Consider the following 23,267-nt stretch of genomic DNA (forward strand, 5'->3'; position numbering starts at 1 on the left):
TATGTTCCCTCTTAATGTGCCTATGGCAGTGACCTTGTGTGTCTCTGCGGGAGGTCTGCTGGGGGCCCTTTTCCAGGGGATTCACAAAACCTTCAGAACCACGGCCCCTTATCTATCTTTGGGGCCAGTAGCATATGGAGTTGCTATCCCTGTGGCACAATGGCTGATAAGCCACTATAACATTGAGAATTTTAATCCATTGAGGGGCCAGCTAGCCCTTGGGTGGTGTGACTGGGGGTATAAGTCTGCATGTTCACTTGGACAAGGGGTGGGGCAACCCCCTTACTTTCCCTTCCCTTAAGTTGATCTTGGGTCTAAAGTCAGCCCCGTAGATCGGCAGCCTCCTCCCTGCTTCCTTGACACTCTTTTTTGGCAATTGTAATACCTCTCTTGTGTCTTCTTGCTCCACTGCAGGCTCCACTCATATCCTCACGCCACAGAAACTGCTGGACACACTGAAGAAGTTGAACAAAACGGAGGAAGAAAGCAGCAGTTAAAAAGAGAACCCAAACCTCCTTTCTCTCCGCCTACCTTGCATTCAAAAAAAGCAGCAACCTCCCCGTGGCCTATCCCACCTTCCTGGGGTCTTTGCTGTTCCTGGTTTCCATTTGCCAATCATGAATCCCCGTCTGCCCTCTTCTTGTGTTTTTGATGGGCCTCCCTTTCCCTCCCTTCCTCTTTTCTTTCCTTGTTCATTTGAAGCAAAGGTAAATAAGGAAACAACAAAAAAAATATGCATTATGTCTAAAGGGGAAAAAATAATATATTCTATAATATATCTATTATCTCCGTATGTATCCGACGAAATAAAACCACCAAACCGAACTCATTTCTCAAAGACCCCATTGATACATCCTTGGCAATTATAGTATTTTTTAAATAGTGTATTTTTTATTTTATTTTTTTCTGCCTGGATGGATGGATGCTTGTGACTTATTTATGATTATGTGATCATGTACTTAACCTCAGATTGCAAACTGTGAATGCTCTGTTATCTGTGTTGGAATTTGCTTGCATTTTAGACATAGATTATCTCTCTTTTTTCCCCTTATTGTCTCCCCTCCTTCTTGCTGCTGTTGTTGGGATTGTTGTCTTGGTTTTGTATTTCTTCAGTTCATAAAAGTGTAGCTGGTTGGGCTTTTGTGCGTGTGAGTGTGTGTTTTTTCCCCCATTGTTGTTTCTGTGTTTTTCTTTCTCTCTTTTTTTCAGAGGAATGTATTAAATTGAGTGGTGTTTGAAATTTCAGCATACCTGGACCAGCTTTCCCTAAGCCTTATTTTGACAAAGAAACAGCATTTCCGGTGGCCAACCTTGCTTCTGAACTGGCCCAAGGCATGCAAGCAAATGAGCTCTCCACTGAGCTCCTTAATGTAAAAGGGAGGGAGAAGCATTTTCCTTCTAAACTTGTCTCCTGGTAAATGGCAGGGATGTCCCTTCGACTGGCTGGCATATGCCAGTCAACCTGACCCCTCTTTCTTGGTAGGTACAATTTGCTAATGCATGCTATGCATCCCAGTTTAAGAGTTACCCCCTTTTTCCTGCTGGAGAATTGTAATTCAGGGAGAGATCTTGAAAAGAATTCTTAACTACAACCCCAGATAACACTGGGGGGCGGGGGGAAGGAGGGAGACACCTTGACATTCCCCAACCAAAGGCTGGTCTCATATTTATTTCCTTCCTCCGCCCCCCCCCCCCAGCCATCTGCTGCATAGCTTAGGCAAGAGGCTCTGTCCCTTGCAGGCTTCCCCCCCCCCCATTCAAAGGAGGCAAAAGAACTGTACTCCTGGATGTGGACATGTGACTTTACAGGGGGGGGAGGTATCATGTTGCAAGGTGCTTTTGTACCCCATTCCTCCATGTAGCCCTTACTGCCTACTTGAGGCTGGAGACCGTAAACTAGGCTTTTTGGGGAAAAGGTGGAGTGATGCTCATGTGAATGCATGCACATCCCCCTTTGACCCTGTAAACAGGTCTCACAGGTTTTTGCATTAAAAAAAAAACCCTGCCAAACCTATTTTGAGTGACAGCAACAGCAGAGCCAAAATGCATGTGTACATCTGGAGTAGTGATTACTCTGTTAGCACGCCAACTTTCTCTGGCCTGAATTATTTTTCCTCTCTGGTATGTCCAACAGGAACAGAAGGAGGATATGTATGACCCATGGGGGGGGGGGGGGAAGCAAGGTTCTCTCCCCCCCCCTCCTGTATTCAAGAGTGGGACATGTTCCTTTTGCAGATACAGGAGGAAGGGCTTTCAAGATCAGTCAACCAGAAAGCTGGTCTGTATTTTCATTGACATTAACTGAGTGGTCTATACAGTTTTCATCATCTACATGCATATCTTGCATGATGCTGAATTTGTGAGTACTTTCTTGTCTCACCCTATGAAAAAAAAAATTCCCCTGCAGCTATGAGGCCTGGAAAGCAGAAAGGGAAGAAATCAATAATGGGGACAGTTGCCCGAAGGAAGCGGACAAATAATTTGAAAAAAAAATCGTTAGCAAAGTGATGTTAGAAAGCCTGCCAGCCATTGGGCAGATCCCAGACAATGCTGAGAGCTTCTTGGCAAATTAAATGGATACTTGGTTTATTAATAACATTAGGGTTTTTAAAAATTGGGTTACCACCTTCTCCCCCCTCCCTTTAAGTATTAGATTTTCTCTTTTTGATTTTAGCCTCCTGGCCCTTTTCTGCACTGGCACAGTTGAAGTAATTCCTTTTAGAGTTTTAATTATTTGATGGCTGTGGCAGGAGTCTCTTCAGAGCCTCTCTCTCTCTTGTTGGTTTCAGCTGGTGATATATGTGTATTAAACAACAGTGTCTTGTGATGTCATTGCAAACTTGGAGTACAGTGCTTTTTCTGGAGTGCTTTTTGTTCCCCCCCACAAATGCTGCACTGAGCTTATTGTGATTTGAGTTTGGAGTCCTCTTCTTTTTCTATTTTTCTCCCCCTCCCCCCTCACTCTTACACAAGTGTCCCTTTCTCCTCTCCAAATCACCCAGCAGAGAGAATTAAAAGGCAAACCTCCCTACTGACATTTATTTTTTTGGCCATTACTTCTCCCTTTGTCCATGGTATTATATTTATATATATATGTATACATACTCTTAGGGGCAAAGGCTGTATCCATTTGCACTGATCCTTCATTTGGTTGTTGTCGCCCCGCCCTCTTTTCTTGCCTTCTATCCCCCTCCCCTTCTAATTTTAGTTTAGCAATGCAACCGCTTCAAGGTCTCCTTTTGTTAGATGTTTTTGTTTCTATCAGTTATTTATATTCAAAGGAAAACCCATTCACTTTATCAAAAAGAGAAATATATATATATATTGTCATGGCATTTGATTTGGGATTTAATTGTTTGGAAATGCTGAAGCACAAACATGCATCATCTCTGTATAGCTGTCCTTCTGTATTCAAAAGAAAAGCTCCTGGTCAATAAAAACTGACTGTTCCGTCCATGATGTAAAGAGCGTCGGCTGTAGTTGGCACCGGGGGAGTTGTAGAGACACAATGCAATGGAATGGAAGAACAGAAGCTGTGCGCCTGTTGGAACAGCCGGCCTACAGCATAAAGGGGATGGAGGTTTGATTGGGGAAAAAACTTTTCAGAACTTGAAACATTGATAGGCATGCACTGCAATGTAATGTAATTGGAGAGATGCTAAATTAAAGGGGTTCTATTGGAACTGAAAGAGCCTCTTGTGGCACAGAGTGGTAAGCGGCAGAAATGCGATCTGAAGCTCTGCCCATGAGGCTAGGAGTTCAATCCCAGCAGCCGGCTCAAGGTTGACTCAGCCTTCCATCCTTCTGAGGTCGGTAAAACAAGTACCCAGCTTGCTGGGGGGTGAACGGTAATGACTGGGGAAGGCACTGGCAAACCACCCCATATTCAGTCTGCCATGAAAACGCTAGAGGGCGTCACCCCAAGGGTCAGACATGACCCGGTGCTTGCACAGGGGATACCTTTACCTTTATTGGAACTGACTGCATGAAAAATTCAGGTAGGGCAGCTCAGGGGCAGATTGGTCTGGCGGGTGTTTGACAGCTGGAAAGCTGAGCCTCCAGGTTCAGAAGCAGTCTACCACAGCGCAGCCATGGCCACTTGCTGCCTTGCATGTGTGCTTCTCTTAGTGACTACTGTCAGAGGCAATGTCTGCATAAACGCAGATCCAATTAGGCTGGTCAAGAAATGAAGCAAGGGCTCCATTACAAAAAAGAACCACACAAATCATTTATTAAGCAATCTCCCCCCCGCCCTTCCAACACCCTTTTTTGGCTATTTCTTAATTTCAAACAAAGAAAACAAAGCACGCGCAGAACTGGCACCATTGCCATAATCTTGGCCTAACACCCACACATAACACAAACATCCTGGGTTTAAGACCAAAAGTGCTGGTTGGCTAGCTCAGGGGAGAGCTGAGGCAGGCCCTGGTGCAGCGTGGGTGAGGTTGCTGGAAGACTCCAAAGAAGGTCAGCCGCTGGATTTGAGGAGCTTGTGGAATCTCATCCATTGAAAATGTCTTCCGGTGTGGACAGAGATTCAACCTGGGACTGCCAACTGTTCAAGAGCCCTCCATGCCAGCTTGGTGTCGTGGTTAAGAGCGGCAGCTTCTAATCCGGCAAACCAGGTTTGATTCTGTGCTCCTCCACATGCAGCCAGCTGGGTGACCTTGGGCTAGTCACAGTTCTGTTAGAGCTGATCTGACTGAGCAGTAATGTCAGGGCTCTCTCAGCCTCACCTACCTCACAGGGGAGAGGAAAGGGAAGGCGATTGTAAGCTGCTTTGAGACTCCTTTGGGTAGAGAAGAGTGGTATATAAGAACCAACTCTTCTTATTCTTCAGTAATATCTGGCCTCTCTCAGCCTCGCCTCCCTCACAGGGCGTCTGTTGTGGGGAGAGGAAAGGAAAGGCTAATGGAAGCTGTTTTGAGACTCCTTGGGTAGAGAAAAGTGGCATATAAAAAACCAACTCCTCTTCTACAGGCTACAGTGATTGGCTGATTGGGGTGTTGCTTCCCACAACTGTGGAACAATGCACCCAGTAGCTTGGGATGGACAGTGTCAATCTCTGGTGCAGGAGAGAAAGGGGTGCTTTCATTCATAGAAGAAGTGCAAGAAGCAGGAGAAATAGCCTTAGAGCTGGAGGCGGAAGCTGCCCACTCACTGCTGCTTTAGGAGTTCACTGTCCTACAGCAAGCGCAAAAGGAAAAGAGCTGCAACAGACAGGCTCAGCCAGCAGCTGCACACAAACTAGCTATCAGGTTGTTGGTAGACTACAGGCAACTTTGATACTGCACCAAACCCCTTCCCTCTGTTGGGTGCCCTGCTGGTGGTCTAAATCAGTGGTAGTCAACCTGTGGTCCTCCAGATGTTCATGGACTACAATTCCCATGAGCCCCTGCCAGCAAATGCTGGCAGGGGCTCATGGGAATTACAGTCCATGAACATCTGGAGGACCACAGGTTGACTACCCCTGGTCTTAATTATCTAGTTTTTAATGTATTGACGGGCATTTTCTCCTCCTTCCTTTTCTCAACACAAGGGCCATTGAAGCTTATTGCTAAGGGGAGAGCTTCCTTTAAAACAAAACAAAGGATAATTAAGGAAAAATACATCTTATTACATCTGGTCTAGCTGCCAAGCTGCCACAGAAACACGTTTCGTTTTGCTGTAGCACATTCATAAAATGAATTGTAAATTATGTACCCTCCTAATCTCTTTTTTTGGGGTGGGGGTGGGGGAGAAAGTTTGCTATTGGACCTCTGCATGTAACTGGGTGTATACTCTTTAAGTAGAGGGGAGAATGAGGAGGAGGGAAATGATCCAGTCAAAATTAAGTACCCAAGAGTTCAATTCAGTGCTTTCTATATTTGCTATTGAAATTAACACAACTTAAGTGCTAGACTGTACCATGGTTTTCCTTTACTACTCTCCTCAAGCTTTTGGCTATCCTCCTGCCTTTAAGTTTAAAAGTTTCTCTGCTAAGAGAGGAGAACAGGCAGGAAGATAATCTCATTCCTTTCATTTAATTAAAAAAAACTAGTAGTTTGTAGGAAATTACAAGCAGGACCTTGAATGAGACTGATGACCTCTTTGCGGGTAAGAGAGCCTTTCTATAAAAACGTGGTCAGTGTTGAACTTACTAGCCGCTTTTGAAGATGAAAAAGAATCCATGCTAATGACATAAACAGAAAAGGCTGTATTCTGGCCAGGGTTGAAAGAACACCAGTTGTTTCTTCTTTATCACTCAATTAGGAAGGGTGGTGATGGTTAGCTCTAAGTTTGGAAGTCAAGCTCTCCAATGTACCAACCTGCTTACTTTTGGGTGTACACAGAGCATTTTAGGCTCCCATTCAACCCAGTGCTACCAGCAAGAGTAAAGGGAACACTCCAGTTACCTTGCAGCATGTAAAACCTCCGCCTCAATCTCCTCTCTGCTGGCACCGGAGAGAGTCCCACTTCTCACCCTGCTGTGACAACCCTTGATGCACACCCCGCTAACATGACAAATTTTGAACTAAAACATACAGCCTTCCCCCCCAAAAAAAAGTCCCCCATTTTTTTTTTGCAAGAGTTTCCTTGCATATTCTCACACAACAGCAAAACAGTCCTGAGGTAAATTCTTCTGGAGCAGGTCCAGGCCTTCAGCAATGAGAAATCTTTCTTCTGATGTGCACTTTGCAGGGAATGATATCGATTGGTCGACAGCCTGGCCTGGGAAGGGCCTTTGCTCCACAAAGCGTGGTCATTGTTTCCCAGTATGGCTTGGCGAGAAGAACTGTCAGAAGATAAAGTGCAGATGTGTCTCCCCACCCCATGGGCAGCCAGCTGTGGTTCCTTGGTGCGTTTTTGGTCCTTGAGTTCCTTACAAATGAATAACCAGCTGGCCGACATAGAGGAGACAGGAAAGGACTATGCCCATGGCTTTCTGTACAACAAGAGCTGCACAGAGCTTGAGAAGTTCTCTCCGGCTACAATGACTGGCTGACTGGGGTGTTGCTACTTGCCACTGGGGAATGATGCACCAGGTAGCCAGTCACTTGGGATGGATATTGACTTTTGAGCAGTCCAAGGGCTTAAAGGCTTAAGGTGAAGGATGATAGAGGTAAAGGTGAAAGGAAAGGGAGTCTGAAAGGATATACCCTACAGCAGGGGTAGTCAACCTGTGGTCCTCCAGATGTTCATGGGAATTGTAGTCCATGAACATCTGGAGGACCACAGGTTGACTACCCCTGCCCTACAGGGAAAACTCTACGGCTGTGGAAGAATTCACAGGCAAAAGTTAAGACACATGGACTTTTCTAAGTCCTTTAAAAAAAAATTACTCCTCCTCCTCTTTGTCCCTGCTGCACAAAGAAAAAATTCTGAAGATACTTATGCTGGGCTCTCTTCTTTCTTCAGAGATCAGCAGTGTATAAGTCCGTACCAGGATCACTGAGAAGCTGCTGCATTGTTTCCCCAATGTTCTAAAGAAAAAGCAATCAGGGTTTTCAAATAAAGGGATTGCAAAGACAGAGCAGTGCTATGCTGAACATCTGGCCTAGTTATTTTGGTTATTACTAGGCATGTGCCAAAAAAAAAAAAAAATCAGCATTTTTCGGGTTCCAGTATATTGGATCTGAAAAATATTGAAAGTTGTTGATATACCCAAATAACAATACTGGTATTGGTATGTGAGTCCAGAAATATTTGGGAATACCAAAAAGTTCTGGCAACATTATCCCCTATGGCAGGGGTAGTCAAACTGCGGCCCTCCAGATGTCCATGGGCTACAATTCCCATGAGCCCTGCCAGCAAACGCTGGCAGGGGCTCATGAGAATTGTGGTCCATGGACATCTGGAGGGCCGCAGTTTGACTACCTCTGCCCTATGGGGCCAATTAAAGTCAATGGCAAATCTAGCTAGGTGGCGGTGCAAGAACCAGGAAATGGGTGCTTTTTCTTCATGTGGCAGGAAGGAGGGAGAAGGCCAGGCACTCCTGAAACCTGACTAAAACTCCCAATGGAGGGGAGGCCTCTGCAGTAGGGACCCCTGGTGCTAGACCTGGCCTGGATTTGGTTGATATCTGTGGTCCTGTTGAGCCTCACCCCCACAGCTAAGGCAATGCTCTAAGATTAAGAGGTGGAGGTACTGCTCTTTGGCACATAAGCACATGAAGAACGTTTCCTTAAAATGACTTCTTTTCTCTAGGTCGGGCATCTTGGTCCACTTTGCCTTGGTAAAAGGGGTGAGGGGAGGTCCCAGAGTCCTCTGATCTCAGAAAAGACAGGATCCACGCAGGTGTCGAGCTTTGTTCAGTTCCGAAGTGAGAGACCTGCTCATGCGCTTGGTGGTGAGCCTCACACCTTTGGCGGCTTTGACGGCCTGGTTCAGAGCCCAGTTGAGGTCCTGCATTTCGTCAAAGTTGAGCGTCAGGGAGCAGGCGTGGCCTCGCTGGGGTTGCTGCCATGAGAGCTGCGTTCTCTGCGCAGTGGCTTGGTCCCCACTGGGGACGTTAACGGGGACACCAGCCGGAGAGAAAGCTGAGGTAGGCGCTGGTGGTGAACAGTAGCTGGGGGTGGGAAGAGAAACATTTCATGAACTTCAGAACAGAGAGAGTGGTACTTCCTTGTTTAGTACAATGGATGGTGGTGATGCTGTCCAAGGCCCCTCTATGGTCTGAGGGAGATTTTTTCCCTGCCTGCTAATATTGGAAGCCAGGAGGCTGCCTTATATTGAATGAGTTACAGGGAAAGAAGGTGGGGACCAAGTGGGACCCAGAACCATAAGCAAACTAGAGGACACTGGAACACCTAAACGGTGACACAAAATTGCTAAATCCAGCATAGCAGGTAAAAACACAAGGAATCTTCAATCTACAAAATACAATTTCTTTAATAAAATTATTTTATCAGAAGTGTTCTTTAATGATTCCCAGCGTGTTTTGCTAAACAGCACTTTATCAAGGGATTCCAAAATCTGATATGGAACGCCAGCAAGCTCCGGGGAGCTGCTTGTGGAAATGTTTTCATAATGGCTGCTGGAATATTCTAGGTTGCTGACTAATATGATTTTGTGTTACCATTTAGGTGTCCCAGAATCCTCTGCTTTGCTTATTATACTGAATCAAACCATTGGGTCATCAAGGCCAGTCTTGGTGGGCCTCCAGGTAGAGGTCTTTCACATCACCTGCTGCCTGGCCCTTTTTATCTGGAGATGCCGAGGATTGAACCTGGGACCTCCTGCATGCCAAGCAGATGCTCTGCTATTGAGCCAGTCCCAGCTTGGTGTAGTGGTTGGGAGTGTGGACTTCTAATTTGGCTAGCTGGGTTTGATTCCCTGCTCCTCCCCCACATGCAGACAGCTGGGTGACCTTGCACTTGCCACAGCTCTGATAAAGCTGTTCTGACCGAGCAGTGATATCAGGGCTCTCTCAGCCTCACCCACCTCACATGGGAGAGGAAAGGGAAGGTGATTGTAAGCCACTTTGAGACTCCTTTGGGTACAGAAAAGCGGCACATAAGAACCAACTCTTCTTTATCTCTAAATGCAGCTGATCAAACAGCAGGTCCATAATGGAGGACAAAGCTGACATAGTGGAATTCACTGCCAAAAGAAGGGACAATGGCCACTGGAGTAGTTTTTCTTTGGGGAGGGACTAGTCCAGGGGTGGGGAAACTGTGGCCCTCCAGATGTCCATGGACTACATTTCCCATGCGCCCCTGCCAGCATTTGCTGGCAGCGGCTCATGGGAATTATAGTTCATGAACATCTGGAGGGCCACAGTTTCCCCACCCCTGGACTAGGCAGTGATGGATGTTAAGTCCATGGGAGCCTCCCAACTCATCCAGGAGCCTCCCTGTAGGGTCACAGTCCAGACAGGCTCTTCCAGGGTCGTTGTGAGAATAAACCGTAGAACACCTTGTATACAAATCCTCAAGAGAGCTTGAGGAAAGCCGAGGTAAGAATGTGCCAGATACATAAGTCCCAGCCCTCAACTGGTGCCCCATGTTCCATTTCTTTTTAACCTCTAGCTGTCAGGATTTCCCTTTATCATTTCCTACTCCTCTCTAGGTGCATTTCCCTCCCTGATCTCTAGCACCTCTAACAAATAAAGTGGGTGAGGTAGTCCTAGTACAGAAGTGACCAAATGGTGCCTCTCCAGATGTCTGGGGACTACAGGCTCATGGGAATTGTAGTCCATGGGCATCTGGAGAGCCACCGTTTGGCCATCCCTGTATGACCCATGTCTGGGATATGAGCTGCAGACCAAAAGTCCAACTCTATGATTCTATGAACCCTGATTCCGGCCAGTGTGTTGGCCACCTTCTGTGCTGCCTCCTACAAAACCTGCCACAACCAGAGGACTCAGCCACTCCCTGTCCCTGCAGCACAGAGAAGCACAAGAAGGCCAAGTCATGAGGGGGAAAGTCACCTCCCCAAAGCCCCTGACTGACGGTGATTGAGCCGTTCTTACATTACAGACGAGGGGAGACAAGCTGCCAAGGGAACGGTGGGGACGTAGCTGAGAGGTGCCGCTGGGGCTGGCAGAGCCCAGTACCATAAACGAGGTGGCTGCTGTGCTGGCTGCCAGTTACTGGGCTTCTTCTCCTCACTGTGCTCTGGGGTTGACGAGGTTTCTTGGCTGCAGCCTACCCCTGAAGGAAACGAGAAGAAAAAAGACATGAACTCAACCGTCATGAACAGAACCAGGATCGGTTGACCTACAAAAAAGGAGAGGCAGAGCCTGGATTACAGGGGTCTCATACCTCCTTGTTGGAGGGGTCTCGGGATTTCACTAAGGCCCCTAACCCCCAGTCACTGAAGAAGAGCTGTTTTTATACCCCGCTTTTTACTACCCGAAGGAGTCCCCAAATGGCGTACAAATACCTTTCTCTTCTTCTTCCTACACCCTGTGAAGTAGGTGGGGCTGAGAAAGCTCTGAGAGAACTATCATGTGAACTGCCCTGAGCCTTTGGGGAGGGTGGCATATAAACAAACAAACAAATAAATGTTCTGCAAGAATAGCTCTAAGTCAGGAATAGTCAACCTGTGGTCCTCCAGATGTTCATGGACTACAATTCCCATGAACCCCTGCCAGTGGTTGCTGGCAGGGGATCACGGGAATTGTAGTCCATGAACATCTGGAGGACCACAGGTTGACTACCCTTGCTCTAAGTGAACTGTGATTAGCCCAAGGTCACCCAGCTGGCTCTTAAGCGCTAGGTGAGAAGACTTGCTAATGAGCCTTCCCCTATATAACCATGCTGTGGGGGTCTCCCTGTGCCTGCCCCTTAGTCCCAGCTACCGCTGGGGCAGGGGAGGAACAGTGTGCAAAGTGGAGTTTGGAGACCAGCATGGAGTTTTCACTAATCTACAAATCAGGGACTAAGAACAACAGAAAGAGACCATTCTTTGTGGTTTCCTTACAGACAACCACACACTTCTTGACCGACCCTTCAAAGAAGCCTGTGATATAAAAACAGTTTGTCCTGAAACCCCATCTGGAGCACTTTTACAGTGACTGTTGAATCGATTTTGTTTAAGCGTGCGTGGAATGAAAATCCATAAGTACTCCACGCTCCCTTGCTAGAAGTGGCCTGTTGCTTTCCCAGAAACACCTTCATGGGCAAAACCTCCTCTCCTGATCAGTTCTTGCAATTCAGGAAAACAGGGACAGGCAGACACAGTATCCTGAGTACAGAGGTAGCGGTTTGCGAACAGGTTTGCTGCCATCAGGTGTTTATGTTCAGGGCAGGGAATTAACTGAACCAGATTTAAATAGGGATGATTTCAAACTGCGATGACTTTGAGGCAGCATATCAACATCGCAAGATGTCCTAGTCCCGCTGTGTACCGTATTGGTCAGACAGCACTTGGGAGTCCTGTGTGCAGTTCTGGAGGCCTCATTTAAAAAAGGACATGGACAAAATCAAGAGGGTACAGAGGAGAGCAACAAGGATGATCCGGGGCCGGGGGGCCAAGCCCTGTGAGGAAGGGCTGAGGGGCTTGGGAATATTCAGACTGGAGAAAAGGAGGTCGGACAGGGGACATGATTTCTATCTTTAAGTATTTGAAAAGTTGTCACTTGGAGGAGGGCAGGGAAAGGTTCCTGTTGGCAGCAGAGGATAGGACCCGCAGTAATGGGTTTAAAATTATGTGTCAAATGGTACAGGCTAGATATGAGGGAAATGTTTTTTCATAGAATAGTTCAGCAGTGGAATCAGCTGGACAATTATACTGGATGCTTTAGGCTGATTCTGCGTTCAGCAGGGGATGGCCCACTCTATGATTCTATAACGTGGGTCTCTCTTCTGCTCTAAACTATACCTCCTCTCTAAGCAATGTCTCACCATGGGCCATTTTGCTCCTGCGATTCTTGGCATCCTTGCACAGCTGGCACGGTTCCGTCTTCTTCTCAGTGCTATGCACGGTAGGTCCAAATAAATCAGTTGATGGAAGAGGATGGCCTACAAAATGCAAAGTATGGAAGTCCATACATGAAGCTAAGGAAAATCGAGAAAGTGGCAAACAATCCCCACTTCAAATCTCTCCTCAGCCACAATCACAAAAGATGGCCCTTGGGTAGGATACTTAGAACTCTCTTAGAACTCTCATCTAAGAAACCAAGAGCATAGTTCCAGCCCACCTGATAGGGCTGTTGTGAAGATTAGTTTGCCAATTAATTGGGTTCCTTCCATTTCAACCCTCCCTTTCTCTAGTTTGAGGTTTGACTGTACACAGTTTTGTCTTCTTCTCTGGAGTATTCATTAGCTACTTCTCTCAGGACCTGTTTGTGGAAGGTCATGATAGAAATCAAAACCTCCCTGCTAAAACAATCCATTGAAAAGTGACAGCCCTCTTCTTATGAGGGACTTGGGAATGTTCAGCTTGGAGAAAAGGAGGTTGAGAGGGGACATGATAGCCCTCTTTAAGTATTTGAAAGGTTGTCACTTGGAGGAGGGAAGGATGCTGTTTCTGTTGGCTGCAGAGGAAAGGACACGCAGTAATGGTTTTAAACTACAAGTACAATGATATAGGCTAGATATCAGGAAAAAAATATTTCACAGTCAGAGTAGTTCAGCAGTGAATAGGCTGCCTAAGGAGGTGGTGAGCTCCCCCGCACTGGCAGTCTTCAAGCAAAGGTTGGATACACACTTTTCTTGGATGCTTTAGGATGCTTTGGGCTGATCCTGCGTTGAGCAGGGGGTTGGACTAGATGGCCTGTATGGCCCCTTCCAACTCTATGATTCTATGAGTGGCACAAAGGGAATAAAACCCAGGTCAATACAGATGGTCAACCCCCCCCCCCCAATAAACAAACAAAACACACACAAACAGAACCAGGAAAAAATAAGACCCTCCAAAACCTGCACAAAATAAACAGCTCTTTGCTAAAAATGTCCTTAAAAAAATACTAGACAGTCCACATGAACAAACCCATTTCCCCTTCTTGCCTAAAACTTAATTAACTGTGTTCCTTATTGAACGGTGTTCCGTAGCAGAGGAGCCACTACCAAAAAGACCCCATCGCTGCTTTTGATGGGAGGATCAGAACAGAGGATGAAGAACTTTTTTTGTTCCCACAGGAGTCTCAATCTTACTGCCCACAGGAGTCTCAATCTTCTACCCCTCCTCTCCCTGCAACAGACACCTATGAAGCAGGTGAGGTTGAAAGAGCTCTGAGAGGAACTGTGACTGGACCAGGGTCACCCAGCTGGCTGCAGGTGAAGGAGTGGGGAGTCAAACCCAGTTCTCCAGATTTGAGACTGCTGCTCTTAACCATGTCACTGAGCTGGCCCTCATTGTTTTCAACTGTGTTCTTAGCAAGTGGGCAGGCAGGTTGACAGAAGAGAAGGCAAATCATTTCAATCTTTTAAGAACCAGCGCTTGTTTGAGGCAAACTGGCAGCTACGAGGAAGATAAGTTCTTTAAGAATGACTCAGATGGGCACAAAGGAAAAGTAGTGTACCCATCTGCAGCCAAGCAAGACTAATCAGCTGCCAACCACCCATGGTCTACACCAGAGGTAGTCAACCTGTGGTCCCCCAGATGTTCATGGACTACAATTCCCATGAGCCCCTGCCAGCAAACGCTGGCAGGGGCTCATGGGAATTGTAGTCCATGGACATCTGGAGGACCACAGGTTGACTACCCCTGGTCTACACAAGCCCAGGGTGGACAACTGTCTCACTCAGGATTGTCCTATCTGGTCAATGGCTAAAGGAAAGATCTCTTGGGCCCTCCTGGGTCTCTTGGGCCCTCCTTGAATTTCATGTTGGAAAACAGGAAGGAAGATACCTAGTGAGATAATGAATCCAGGCTGTAGAGCAGGAGACACATTTTAGGATTCTCAGTGCTAGGAGCAAGAACACCATAAGGATCTCTTTGCCATAAACGGAGGGTAAAATCTGGAAACTAGGTTTTAAATGCTTCTTGTTTCCAAGAGGTACTTCCAGTGAAGTTTATGATTTTGGTTCTGCGCCAAGCTCGAAGGTTTGGTGCAAGAGCCGCTGCGTGTCCCTGAAAAATTACCACTTTCCATTGACTGGAGAGGCTTCTTTCAAACCGAGCCAATTTGTAAGTCAGAACTCGGAAGCAAACCGGGCACGAGTTACCAATTGACAGAGCCAGAGTGTTTAAGTATTTTTCCAGTGCTCCCGCAGCGCAGTGGTTGCTAGGCTCTGGCATCACAAAAACAGACTCGATTAAAAACAAACCTTAAGAGCAGGCTCAGACCTTATTGCCTGGAGGCAGGAGCGCTTAGCAGCCATACCTCAGAACTATGACCCAACCCTTTCAGTAATATCCCCTCCCCCCAGGAAAAGGGTTGCTAAGAAAGAACTGGCCTAAGAAAGAAATCAAAGTCTTCTGAGAGCTCCAAAGCACCTACTTATGGAAGAGGCTGCCCGCTTCATCTCTGCATGATTCACTGTTCAGACCATTCATGCTTGGTTTGGGGAGAGCTGGGGCATCATTCAATCACTCTTGATTAGGGTTGCCTGGTCTCTCCTGGCCACTGGTAGGGGATATGGGGAAGGGTAGGGTTGCCAGATCCAGGTCAGGAAAATCCTGGAGATTTGGGTGTGGAGACTGGGGACAACAAGGACCTCAGTGGAATACAATGCCATGCAAACCATGCTCCAAAGTACCCCTTTTCTCCAGGGAAACTGATCCGTTTAGTCTAGATCTGGATTTAGCTCAGTATACCTCTGTATGAGTCATTGTTCTGGACCCTTCCACATCCAGTCAGTGACTGTTAATTGGTGGCACACAGAGGAATGGCTGCCTAAATCTCTGGAAGCCAGTTAGGCCAAAGCAATATCTTATGCACACAACTGAAAATCCTCTAGCCCAGGGGTAGTCAACCTGTGGTCCTCTAGATGTCCATGGACTACAATTCCCATGAGCCCCTGCCAGCAAACACTGGCAGGGACTCAAAGGAATTGTAGTCCATGAACATCTGGAGGACCACAGGTTGACTACCCCTGCTCTAGCCCATTCCTATCACTTCTAACTTGCATGGCATGGATTGTCCAGGGCTTCAGGCAGAGAAATATCTCCCAGAATGTTCTATTCATAATCCTTTTCCTTTACAGATGCTACTGAGAGAAGGCCTTCTTGACGTCAAGGGGTTCCCTAGGAGTTGCTATGTATGAACCAAACACAGGACGCTTTCCACAAGCTGTGTATGGGCAAAGATTTCTACCTTCAGTATCCCAGGCATTTGGCTCAGGCTCAGGGTCTTCTCCAGGCTGGGATGAGACCTCTCGGCAACGTGGGCAGGAGTCGGGCCCTTTGAGAACCTTTGGCTTTCGGGACAAAGGGGTAGACAAGGCGTACCGTGTTCCTAGGAGAGCAAAACAAGATACTTGATGAATGTTCTTGGCAGAGAGCTCCATGGAGAGACATGGGCAAGAAGAGGGGAGGCAATCTTGAACAGGCCTCAGTTTGCAAATCCGTTCTGAGAGAGCTAAAAATCAAATCAACAAATAAATGAAGAGAAGGTGGGTCACAAGCAGTGTTGTTCACATGTTGCATGGGTTGGGCTTTAAGTAGTTCTCTACCACACTAAGCCCTAAGCAGATGCACATATAATTTTAATCATCACACTTTCCCCAAAACCTTAGCCTTTCTCAACTTTTTTACCATTGAGAAACCTCTGAAACATTCTTTAGGCTTCATGAAACCCCAGAAGTGGTGTGATGCAGCAGAACATGGTTGGGAAGCATAGTATATGCCCACTTGGGACCCCTTCCAGGTTGGTCATTTGGGGGGGGGGGCAGGTTGACATGATCATTTATGGTCACATCAACCAATAAATAGTTAACAAATTTTAAAAATATATAAACAATTAATTAACTCCTGGTGGGGTTAATAGTTGGGAAAGTCTTCCAGCGCCATCAAGAAACCCCAGGGTTTCATGAAACCCTGGTTGAGAAAGCCCACCTTAGGAACTGCTGTACAGCCAAAATAATTCAGCTCATGTCACAAAAATTGCAGTTCTCAGAAGTTGTGAATTTCCTGCATTCTGCAGTAGGTTGACTGGATGACCCTGGAGGTCCCTTCCAGCTCTATGATTCTATCATTCTAAGGGTCAAATGGTACAATGTATTCTATTAAAAAGGATAGGACTTTCTTTTTAGAGGTGCCAAGTACATCTCAGAAATCTCCCCACCCCCCCAGAAGGCACCTTTAAGGAAGATGCTTTTCCAAATCTGCTACTTCCTCATTGTTACTTTGGTGGTCCTCTGTAGTTAGTATCCACTGAGAAACAAAGCAGAGTCAAGACACCTTACTCACCTGTGTAAGGTCCTTGCCAGGTAGACTGTTGTTGAGATTCTGCCCTAGAAGAGGTAGTTTCCTGGGATTTACGTTCTCGAGGCTTGTGCAGAGAACTGGCTGACTCCAGAGGACCTGCAAGAGACAGCCAAGTCCCTCAAACTCAGGTCAGAAAACATACCCTTTCATATAGATATTTCTATATGAAAACATTCCCTTACTGGCATTTTTAAAGCTATTGTTTAAGGCAGTTACAGATTAGAGAATCTGTTCAGCTACCAGTGTAGCTGAGCCTGAATAAGCCCCACCCCCGGCTTTTATTCAGAGATATTCAGCTATGCCAAAGATCAGCTGGGGCAGTGAGAGCTGGAAGCTCTGTGTCTCCTTGGCTGGGGCCAGCTTCTCCTGCAGCAGTTTAAGCCACACTGCAGGAGAAGCCAAGCCAGCTGCAAGATTCAGTCGGCTTTTTAAAAACTGACATTTTTGTTCTTGGGTCTATTGGACCCCAAATATTTGGGATTTTCAAAAAAATCCCAGATCCGAATACCAAACCAGTATGGGATCTGGGATTTTTCAAAAATACCAATATTTTTGTGGCCCAAAACACCCAAATCAGAAAATGTTAATATTTTTTGCATACCCCTACAAATTTCTAATCTTTTATCTAGGACAGTGCTCAAAGGACAACAGGCTTAGTCAGGATGTAATCAAAGCCAGCAGTGCAGTGTACTGACTGGCTAGTATCTGGATCATCACAAACCCAGCTGCATGATTTGCAGGTATTTAGAAACAGGCTGTTGCTTAAAAATGAAAAATTAAATGAATCAATATTTATGCAGAGCTTCAAAGAACAATAATAAGGTGGTCAACCTTTCCGGTTTGGGGTAAAGCAGGAGATTAACACTGATTGTGTCTTCAAAATGTGTCTTAAATCACAAGGAACCCACCCTTGTTCCAGTAGTGAAAAGAATCCACAGTGAATCCTCTGCACAAATATATCTGCATGTACCACTAGAATGAAGTGGATCTCCATACCAGATTAGACTACTATGTGCAAACGACAGACGAAGACTTGGTTTTTATACCCCGCTTTTCACTACCTGACGGAGGGAGCTCAAAGCAGCTTACAATCACTTTCCCTTCCTCTCCCCACAACAGACACCCTCTGAGGTAAGGTGGGGTTGGGAGAGGTCTAATAGAACTACTCTGGGAGAACAGCACTATTAGGACTGTGATTAGCCGAAGGTCACCCAGATGATTGTATGTGGAGGAGCGGGGAATCAAATTTGGCTCACCAGATTAGAAGTTGCCACTCCTAACTACCACACCAAGCTGGCTCTCACTTTGCAAAGTAGAATTTCAAATTTTCCAAAATGAAGATTGCACATCCCCTCCCAAAAGCAGAACCAGTACCATTCACCATCACAGGTTCTAAAGCAACAGGCACTGAAGGCAGATACTACTTACTGGGATCCAGCTGGGTCTCCTTTGGCGGAAGAGACCCTCTCCTTTCCCGTCCCTCTGGCTTAGTCTCCAGACACAGCTTTTCAGATCTGATAGTACCTTTTCCTGATGTTTTGCTGCAGGAAGACAGCTGGACTCAGAAGACGGGGAATTGTTTTACACATAAGCATCATTCTCTGTGTCAACAGCACCAAATTCAAGGTCTGAAAATCCCAGCGCAGCAACAGGACACTTGGACAATCTGCCTCAAAATCATGCTTGATGTTTGCCATTTCTGATTTTCTACTTTGTATCACTAGATGCCCCCCTTCTGATCCCTGGAATGTTTTGTCTTTGATGGTGCGACTGGTCTCTCCCAGTACTGTCTCAAAGTGTGAAATGCCCTGCTCCTAACCCTGTTGCTTTAGGCCAGGGGTAGTCAACCTGTGGTCCTCCAGATGTTCATGGACAACAATTCTCATGACCCCTGCCAGCGTTTGCTGGCAGGAGCTCATGGGAATTGTAATCCATGAACATCTGGAGGACCACAGGTTGACTACCCCTGGCCTTAGGCCACTATCTACTCTCCTTGAGACTGGAGAGTCTATCCATCAACAAGTCCTTTTCCTGCCCAAATGGCTGGGTCCTGGGAAGGGCTGGGTGCTCCTGGTTAAGAAGGGGGTACTTGCTTGGACCCTCAGTCTTGGCAAGGACCTCGTGATGTGCTAATCGTCTCTCTTCAATAAAGTGCTTTCTTTAGTTTAAATGAAGTCCGGTTATTGAAAGTGATCAGAGATTCTCAGAATTTGGGAGGAAAAAGCGGAGGGTGGGATGGGGTTGCTTGGCCTTCTCTTTGGATCATTTCGGTTGGTCTGCTCCCTGCAGCCCTCTCCAACTAAACTAGTTCCAATGGCACATTCTGGCTTGCTCTTGGTTTTGCTCAAGTTTAGTTTATTTGCTGTGTAGATCGATCTGTTTAAAAGCTTCAGCCAATTAAGAGGCAAGGTTGCCAGACTCCCGAGGGCTGAAGATCTGCTGCTTTTACAACTAGACTCCCCGGTGGGGAGAAACTGCTGCTTTGGAGGGTGACCTCTACGGCATTGTACCCTGCTGAGGTCCCTCCCCAAACTCCACCCCCAAATCTCCAGGTATTAGCCAATCCAGAGCTGGCAACCATATTAAGATATCATCTTTTATTAGTCTGGCAACATTCTTTGAATAGAATCATAGAATCATAGATTTGGACCTCATGGGTCAGCTAGTCCAGCTCCCTGCACTATGTAGGACACTCACATCCCTATCGCTCATCTACTATAACCTGCCACCCCCTTAAGCCTTCATAGTATCAGCCTCTCCGTCAGATGGCTATCCAGCCTCTGTTTAAAAATTTCCAAAGATGGAAAACCCACCACCTCCCGAATAACATGATTTGTATTAGAAAAAATGTCCAATGGCATATGCTGGCAAGGATAATCTTCCCCATGGTTGGCCACATGGTCAACAGCCATTCCAGCAAGAACAGAAGACAAACAGAGGTCTACAGCAGGGGTAGTCTACCTATGGTCCTGCAGATGTTCATGGACTACAATTCCCACGAGCCCCTGCCAGCAAAACGCTGGCAGGGGCTCATGGGAATTGTAGTCCATGCACATCTGCAGGACCACAGGTTGACTACCCCTGGTCTACAGGGCTGCCTTTTCTGCAACGCCCTCCCAAATAATGTTGAGATTGAGCAATCAAATTCTGCCCAGGGTCACCAGCCCCAAACTGGTGAAACTGGCTTGGACCAGGCCTTCCCTCCCTCTCCCCACAACAGATACCTTGTGAGGTAGGTGAGGCTGAGAAAGTGTCACACAATCACCTTCCCATCCTCTCCCCGCAACAAACACCCTGTGATATAGGTGAGGCTGAGAGAGCTCTGAGAGAACTGGGACTGGGACAAGGTCCCCCAGCAGGCCTCATGTGTCTCAAAGTGGCACACAATCACCTTCCCTTCCAATCGCCACAACAGACACCTTGAAAGACAGGTGGGGCTGGGAAAATTGTGACCGGCCCAAGGTCACCCAGCTGGCTACATATGGAGGAGTGGGGAATCAAACCTGGTTCTCTGGATTAGAGGCTGTCACTCTTAGCCACTACACAACACAGGCTCTCAGAGAGAATGCACACTGGATCATTACCCTGTCAGAAAGGCACTCTCAGGGCTGCGGGGCCTGTCCTGGAATGGTGGCCGGATCCTGGAGAAACGGAGGGAGGGCAATGGCTTTGGGGGACCGTGAGGCTGGTGGAGGGTCTCCTCCAGGCTTTGCCGCAGCTGCGAGACTTCATTCTTCAAAGCCGTAATCGCCTGGCTGGAATGGAGAGAGGAAAGGGTCAAATCAATACAAACCCTACGCTGGCTGCTAGAATGTGACTCGTCTGTCATCAATACGGCTTCTGTATGTTCCACTCCCCTGCTCTCTCTCAAAGCACTCCAAATTCTGTGCTGAAACTGAAAAAGAATAATGGCGAATTCTAGAATCTAGGTAACTTCCAGGAACTGAGAATATACATGTGTTTTTTTTTTTATAATTTTATTATTTATTATTATATGAAGCATTTACAGAAAAGTAAAGAGAAAAAAAGCGACCAGCTGATATGGTTTGCCATCCTCTTTTAACATACATATTCAGTTCCCATCACATATTAATCCTAATCTAGAAGTTTTTACCATTTTTCTTAGCAAAATGATTGTTAATACATATGAGAGTATGATCTGTTATAAGAATATATTCTATATATGTGTTGTTTTAGGCCAAATAATTTACTCTGCAGCTTTTGTCTTCTGGCTTTGCCTTACAGATGCTGGCTTTCACTACTCACATGAAGCATTAATGCCCCTGCAGTTCTCAAGACTCCCATTTTCCAGTTTCTGATATTTTTTCCCAATAAATAAATTTTGCCCAGTGAGAACTTGAAAACATGGCTTGACAAGCCACAGATTAGAAACTTGTACACAAAATATGAAATCCTCAGGAAAATGAATGTCATGCTCAGCGCCACATGCCCTGCTCTGTGTGGGACAGAAAGCAGAACATGCGGTAGAGAGGGGTATCTTCAACCTCAGTATTAATGGAAAGAGGGGGATCCCTATTTAGACTGGGGACATTTGCAGAAAGAAAAATTAATGCTTCACTTCCTAGCCACACCACTGCCCAAATTTCTAATGCCCTTTTGCATCATTGTGGAAAAACATGAGGAGTGCTTTACTTGGACGATATGTTTGCCTCTACAGTCAAATAGCCAGAGGGCCATTCACAATCAGGAAAATGAGGCATATGCATGTACTTGGGGGAGCTTCATTCCTCTGTCTGTGACCTCAGTCAGAATCAGGGCCCTAGTGGCTGCTTTTCGACAATTAAAAAGAAACTGCACTAGAGATCCTATTTCAGCATCTCACCATGTTCGACCCTAACATTCGGAACAAATGCAAAGATCCGTGCAGGGCAAACTAAGGGTCTGGGCTCTCCCCTCTTGCCGTGTCCCAACAAGGTCATGTGAATGCCATGGCTTGAATTCCAGAGTCAAAGTCTAAATAAATGAGGTAAGAGACTTTTTATCTTCTTATACTTAATTAAGCCACTGGACAGATTCTGTCTCTCCTTTGTTACAATTTTGGAATCGTCCACTTTTTTCGTGCATGGCTTGAACTCCAGCTGCTTGGCTCAGAAGAAGAAGAGTTGGTTCTTATATGCCGCTTTTCCCTACCCGAAGGAGGCTCAAAGCGGCTTACAGTCGCCTTCCCATTCCTCTCCCCACAACAGACACCCTGTGAGGTGGGTGAGGCTGAGAAAGCCTTGATATCACTGCTCGGTCAGAACAGTTTTATCAGTGCCGTGGCGAGCCCAAGGTCACCCAGCTGGCTGCATGTGGGGGAGTGCAGAATCGAACCTGGCATGCCAGATTAGAAGTCCACACTCCTAACCACTACATCCTTCAACCCAGAACCACACACTTAATGATGGGTCCCCCCATTAATGAAACCGTGAATTAAACCAGAATGAATTTGCAGATGGAACAGACTCCATTTGCTTTTAGATGGGTGTCACGCCATCTAAAGTGCCAGCCAATAAGGGGCACAGCTGGCCCCTTTCGATTCTCCTGGAGAGATTAAAAGTTTGGGATCCCTCTGTTTGGAAAGGCCGCCTTCCCTAACTCCGAGGATAGCCTTTACTCATCTAAGATTTCAATCGTTACCAATGACAGTACGTAATGGCCGGTTCTCCTGCACCCCTTTATCTGAATATATTTATTTTCTTAGATTTCTATACCACCCTCCAATAAGGCTTAGGGTGGTTTACATGGAACATTGTGGGCATACATCACAATCACAACACGAACACATCAACTGCAGTCACAACAGTGGTTCCAAAATTAATAGAATGTTACAACAGATTCTATTGAACAACAACTTTAATAAGAACAACAACTTAACAAGAATCCCTAGGGAGGTCAGTTTGGTTCGGGTCATGGAGGGGGGTTTCTGGAGGGGACCAGAGGATGTTGTTGGGTTAGTCAGCCTCAAGCGAATGCCTGGTGGAGGAGCTCCCTTTTTCAGGCCCTGCAGAACTGTGGAAGTTCCGGCAGGGCCCTGATCATTTCAGGGATCTCGTTCCAACAGGCGGGGGCCAGGACAGAGAAGGCTCTGGCACTTGTCGAGGTCTGACATGCTTCTTTGGGGCCAGGGATCACCAGCCAATTGGTGGTGGCTGAGCATAGGGCTCTTTTGGGGGAACAGGCAGAGAGACAGTCTCTCAGGTACGCTGGGCCCAGACTGCGTATGGCCTTGAAGGTAGTTACCAAAACCTTAAGCCTGATCTGGAATTCGACTGGGAGTCAGCTGAGTTGTTGAAGTACAGGCCAGATGTGGGATCTCCACAGTGTATTTGTGAGGATTCTGGCCATGGCATTCTGAATCAGTTGCAGTTTCTGGATCAAGTATAAGGGTAGGCCTGCGTAGAGCGAGTTGCAGAAGTCCAGTCTAGAAGTGACCATCACATGGATCACTGTGGCTAAGTGTTCTGGGG

The 23,267-nt window shown here is 46.6% G+C and overlaps 2 protein-coding genes across 7 annotated transcripts in view; one reads left to right on the forward strand and one right to left on the reverse strand.

Annotated features, from left to right (window-relative positions):
• STXBP1 (syntaxin binding protein 1) overlaps positions 1-3,465 on the forward strand; it is a 53,394-nt gene extending 49,929 nt beyond the window's left edge. For both annotated transcript variants that reach the window (XM_077306536.1, XM_077306537.1), the window contains one exon: positions 415-3,465. Coding sequence is in view for 1 of the 2 variants with exons in the window: in XM_077306537.1 (XP_077162652.1) it covers positions 415-497 (83 nt within the window). In the remaining variant the exon portion in view is untranslated. The remainder of the gene's footprint in view (positions 1-414) is intronic.
• Positions 3,466-4,203: 738 nt separating this feature from the next.
• AKNA (AT-hook transcription factor) overlaps positions 4,204-23,267 on the reverse strand; it is a 77,268-nt gene continuing 58,204 nt past the window's right edge. For 3 of the 5 annotated variants that reach the window (XM_077306533.1, XM_077306535.1, XM_077306534.1), the window contains exons 16-22: positions 20,382-20,552; positions 18,226-18,338; positions 16,780-16,893; positions 15,686-15,826; positions 12,330-12,446; positions 10,454-10,634; positions 4,204-8,548 (exon numbers count right to left, since the gene is read on the reverse strand). In XM_077306533.1, the coding sequence (XP_077162648.1) occupies positions 8,254-8,548; positions 10,454-10,634; positions 12,330-12,446; positions 15,686-15,826; positions 16,780-16,893; positions 18,226-18,338; positions 20,382-20,552 (1,132 nt within the window). In that variant the 3' untranslated portion in view covers positions 4,204-8,253. The remainder of the gene's footprint in view (positions 8,549-10,453; positions 10,635-12,329; positions 12,447-15,685; positions 15,827-16,779; positions 16,894-18,225; positions 18,339-20,381; positions 20,553-23,267) is intronic. The other 2 variants (XR_013226003.1, XR_013226004.1) reach the window with 2 other exon arrangements.

The sequence above is a fragment of the Paroedura picta genome, chromosome 12, assembly GCF_049243985.1.
Source record: "Paroedura picta isolate Pp20150507F chromosome 12, Ppicta_v3.0, whole genome shotgun sequence".
NCBI classification, from domain to species: Eukaryota; Metazoa; Chordata; class Lepidosauria; order Squamata; family Gekkonidae; genus Paroedura; species Paroedura picta.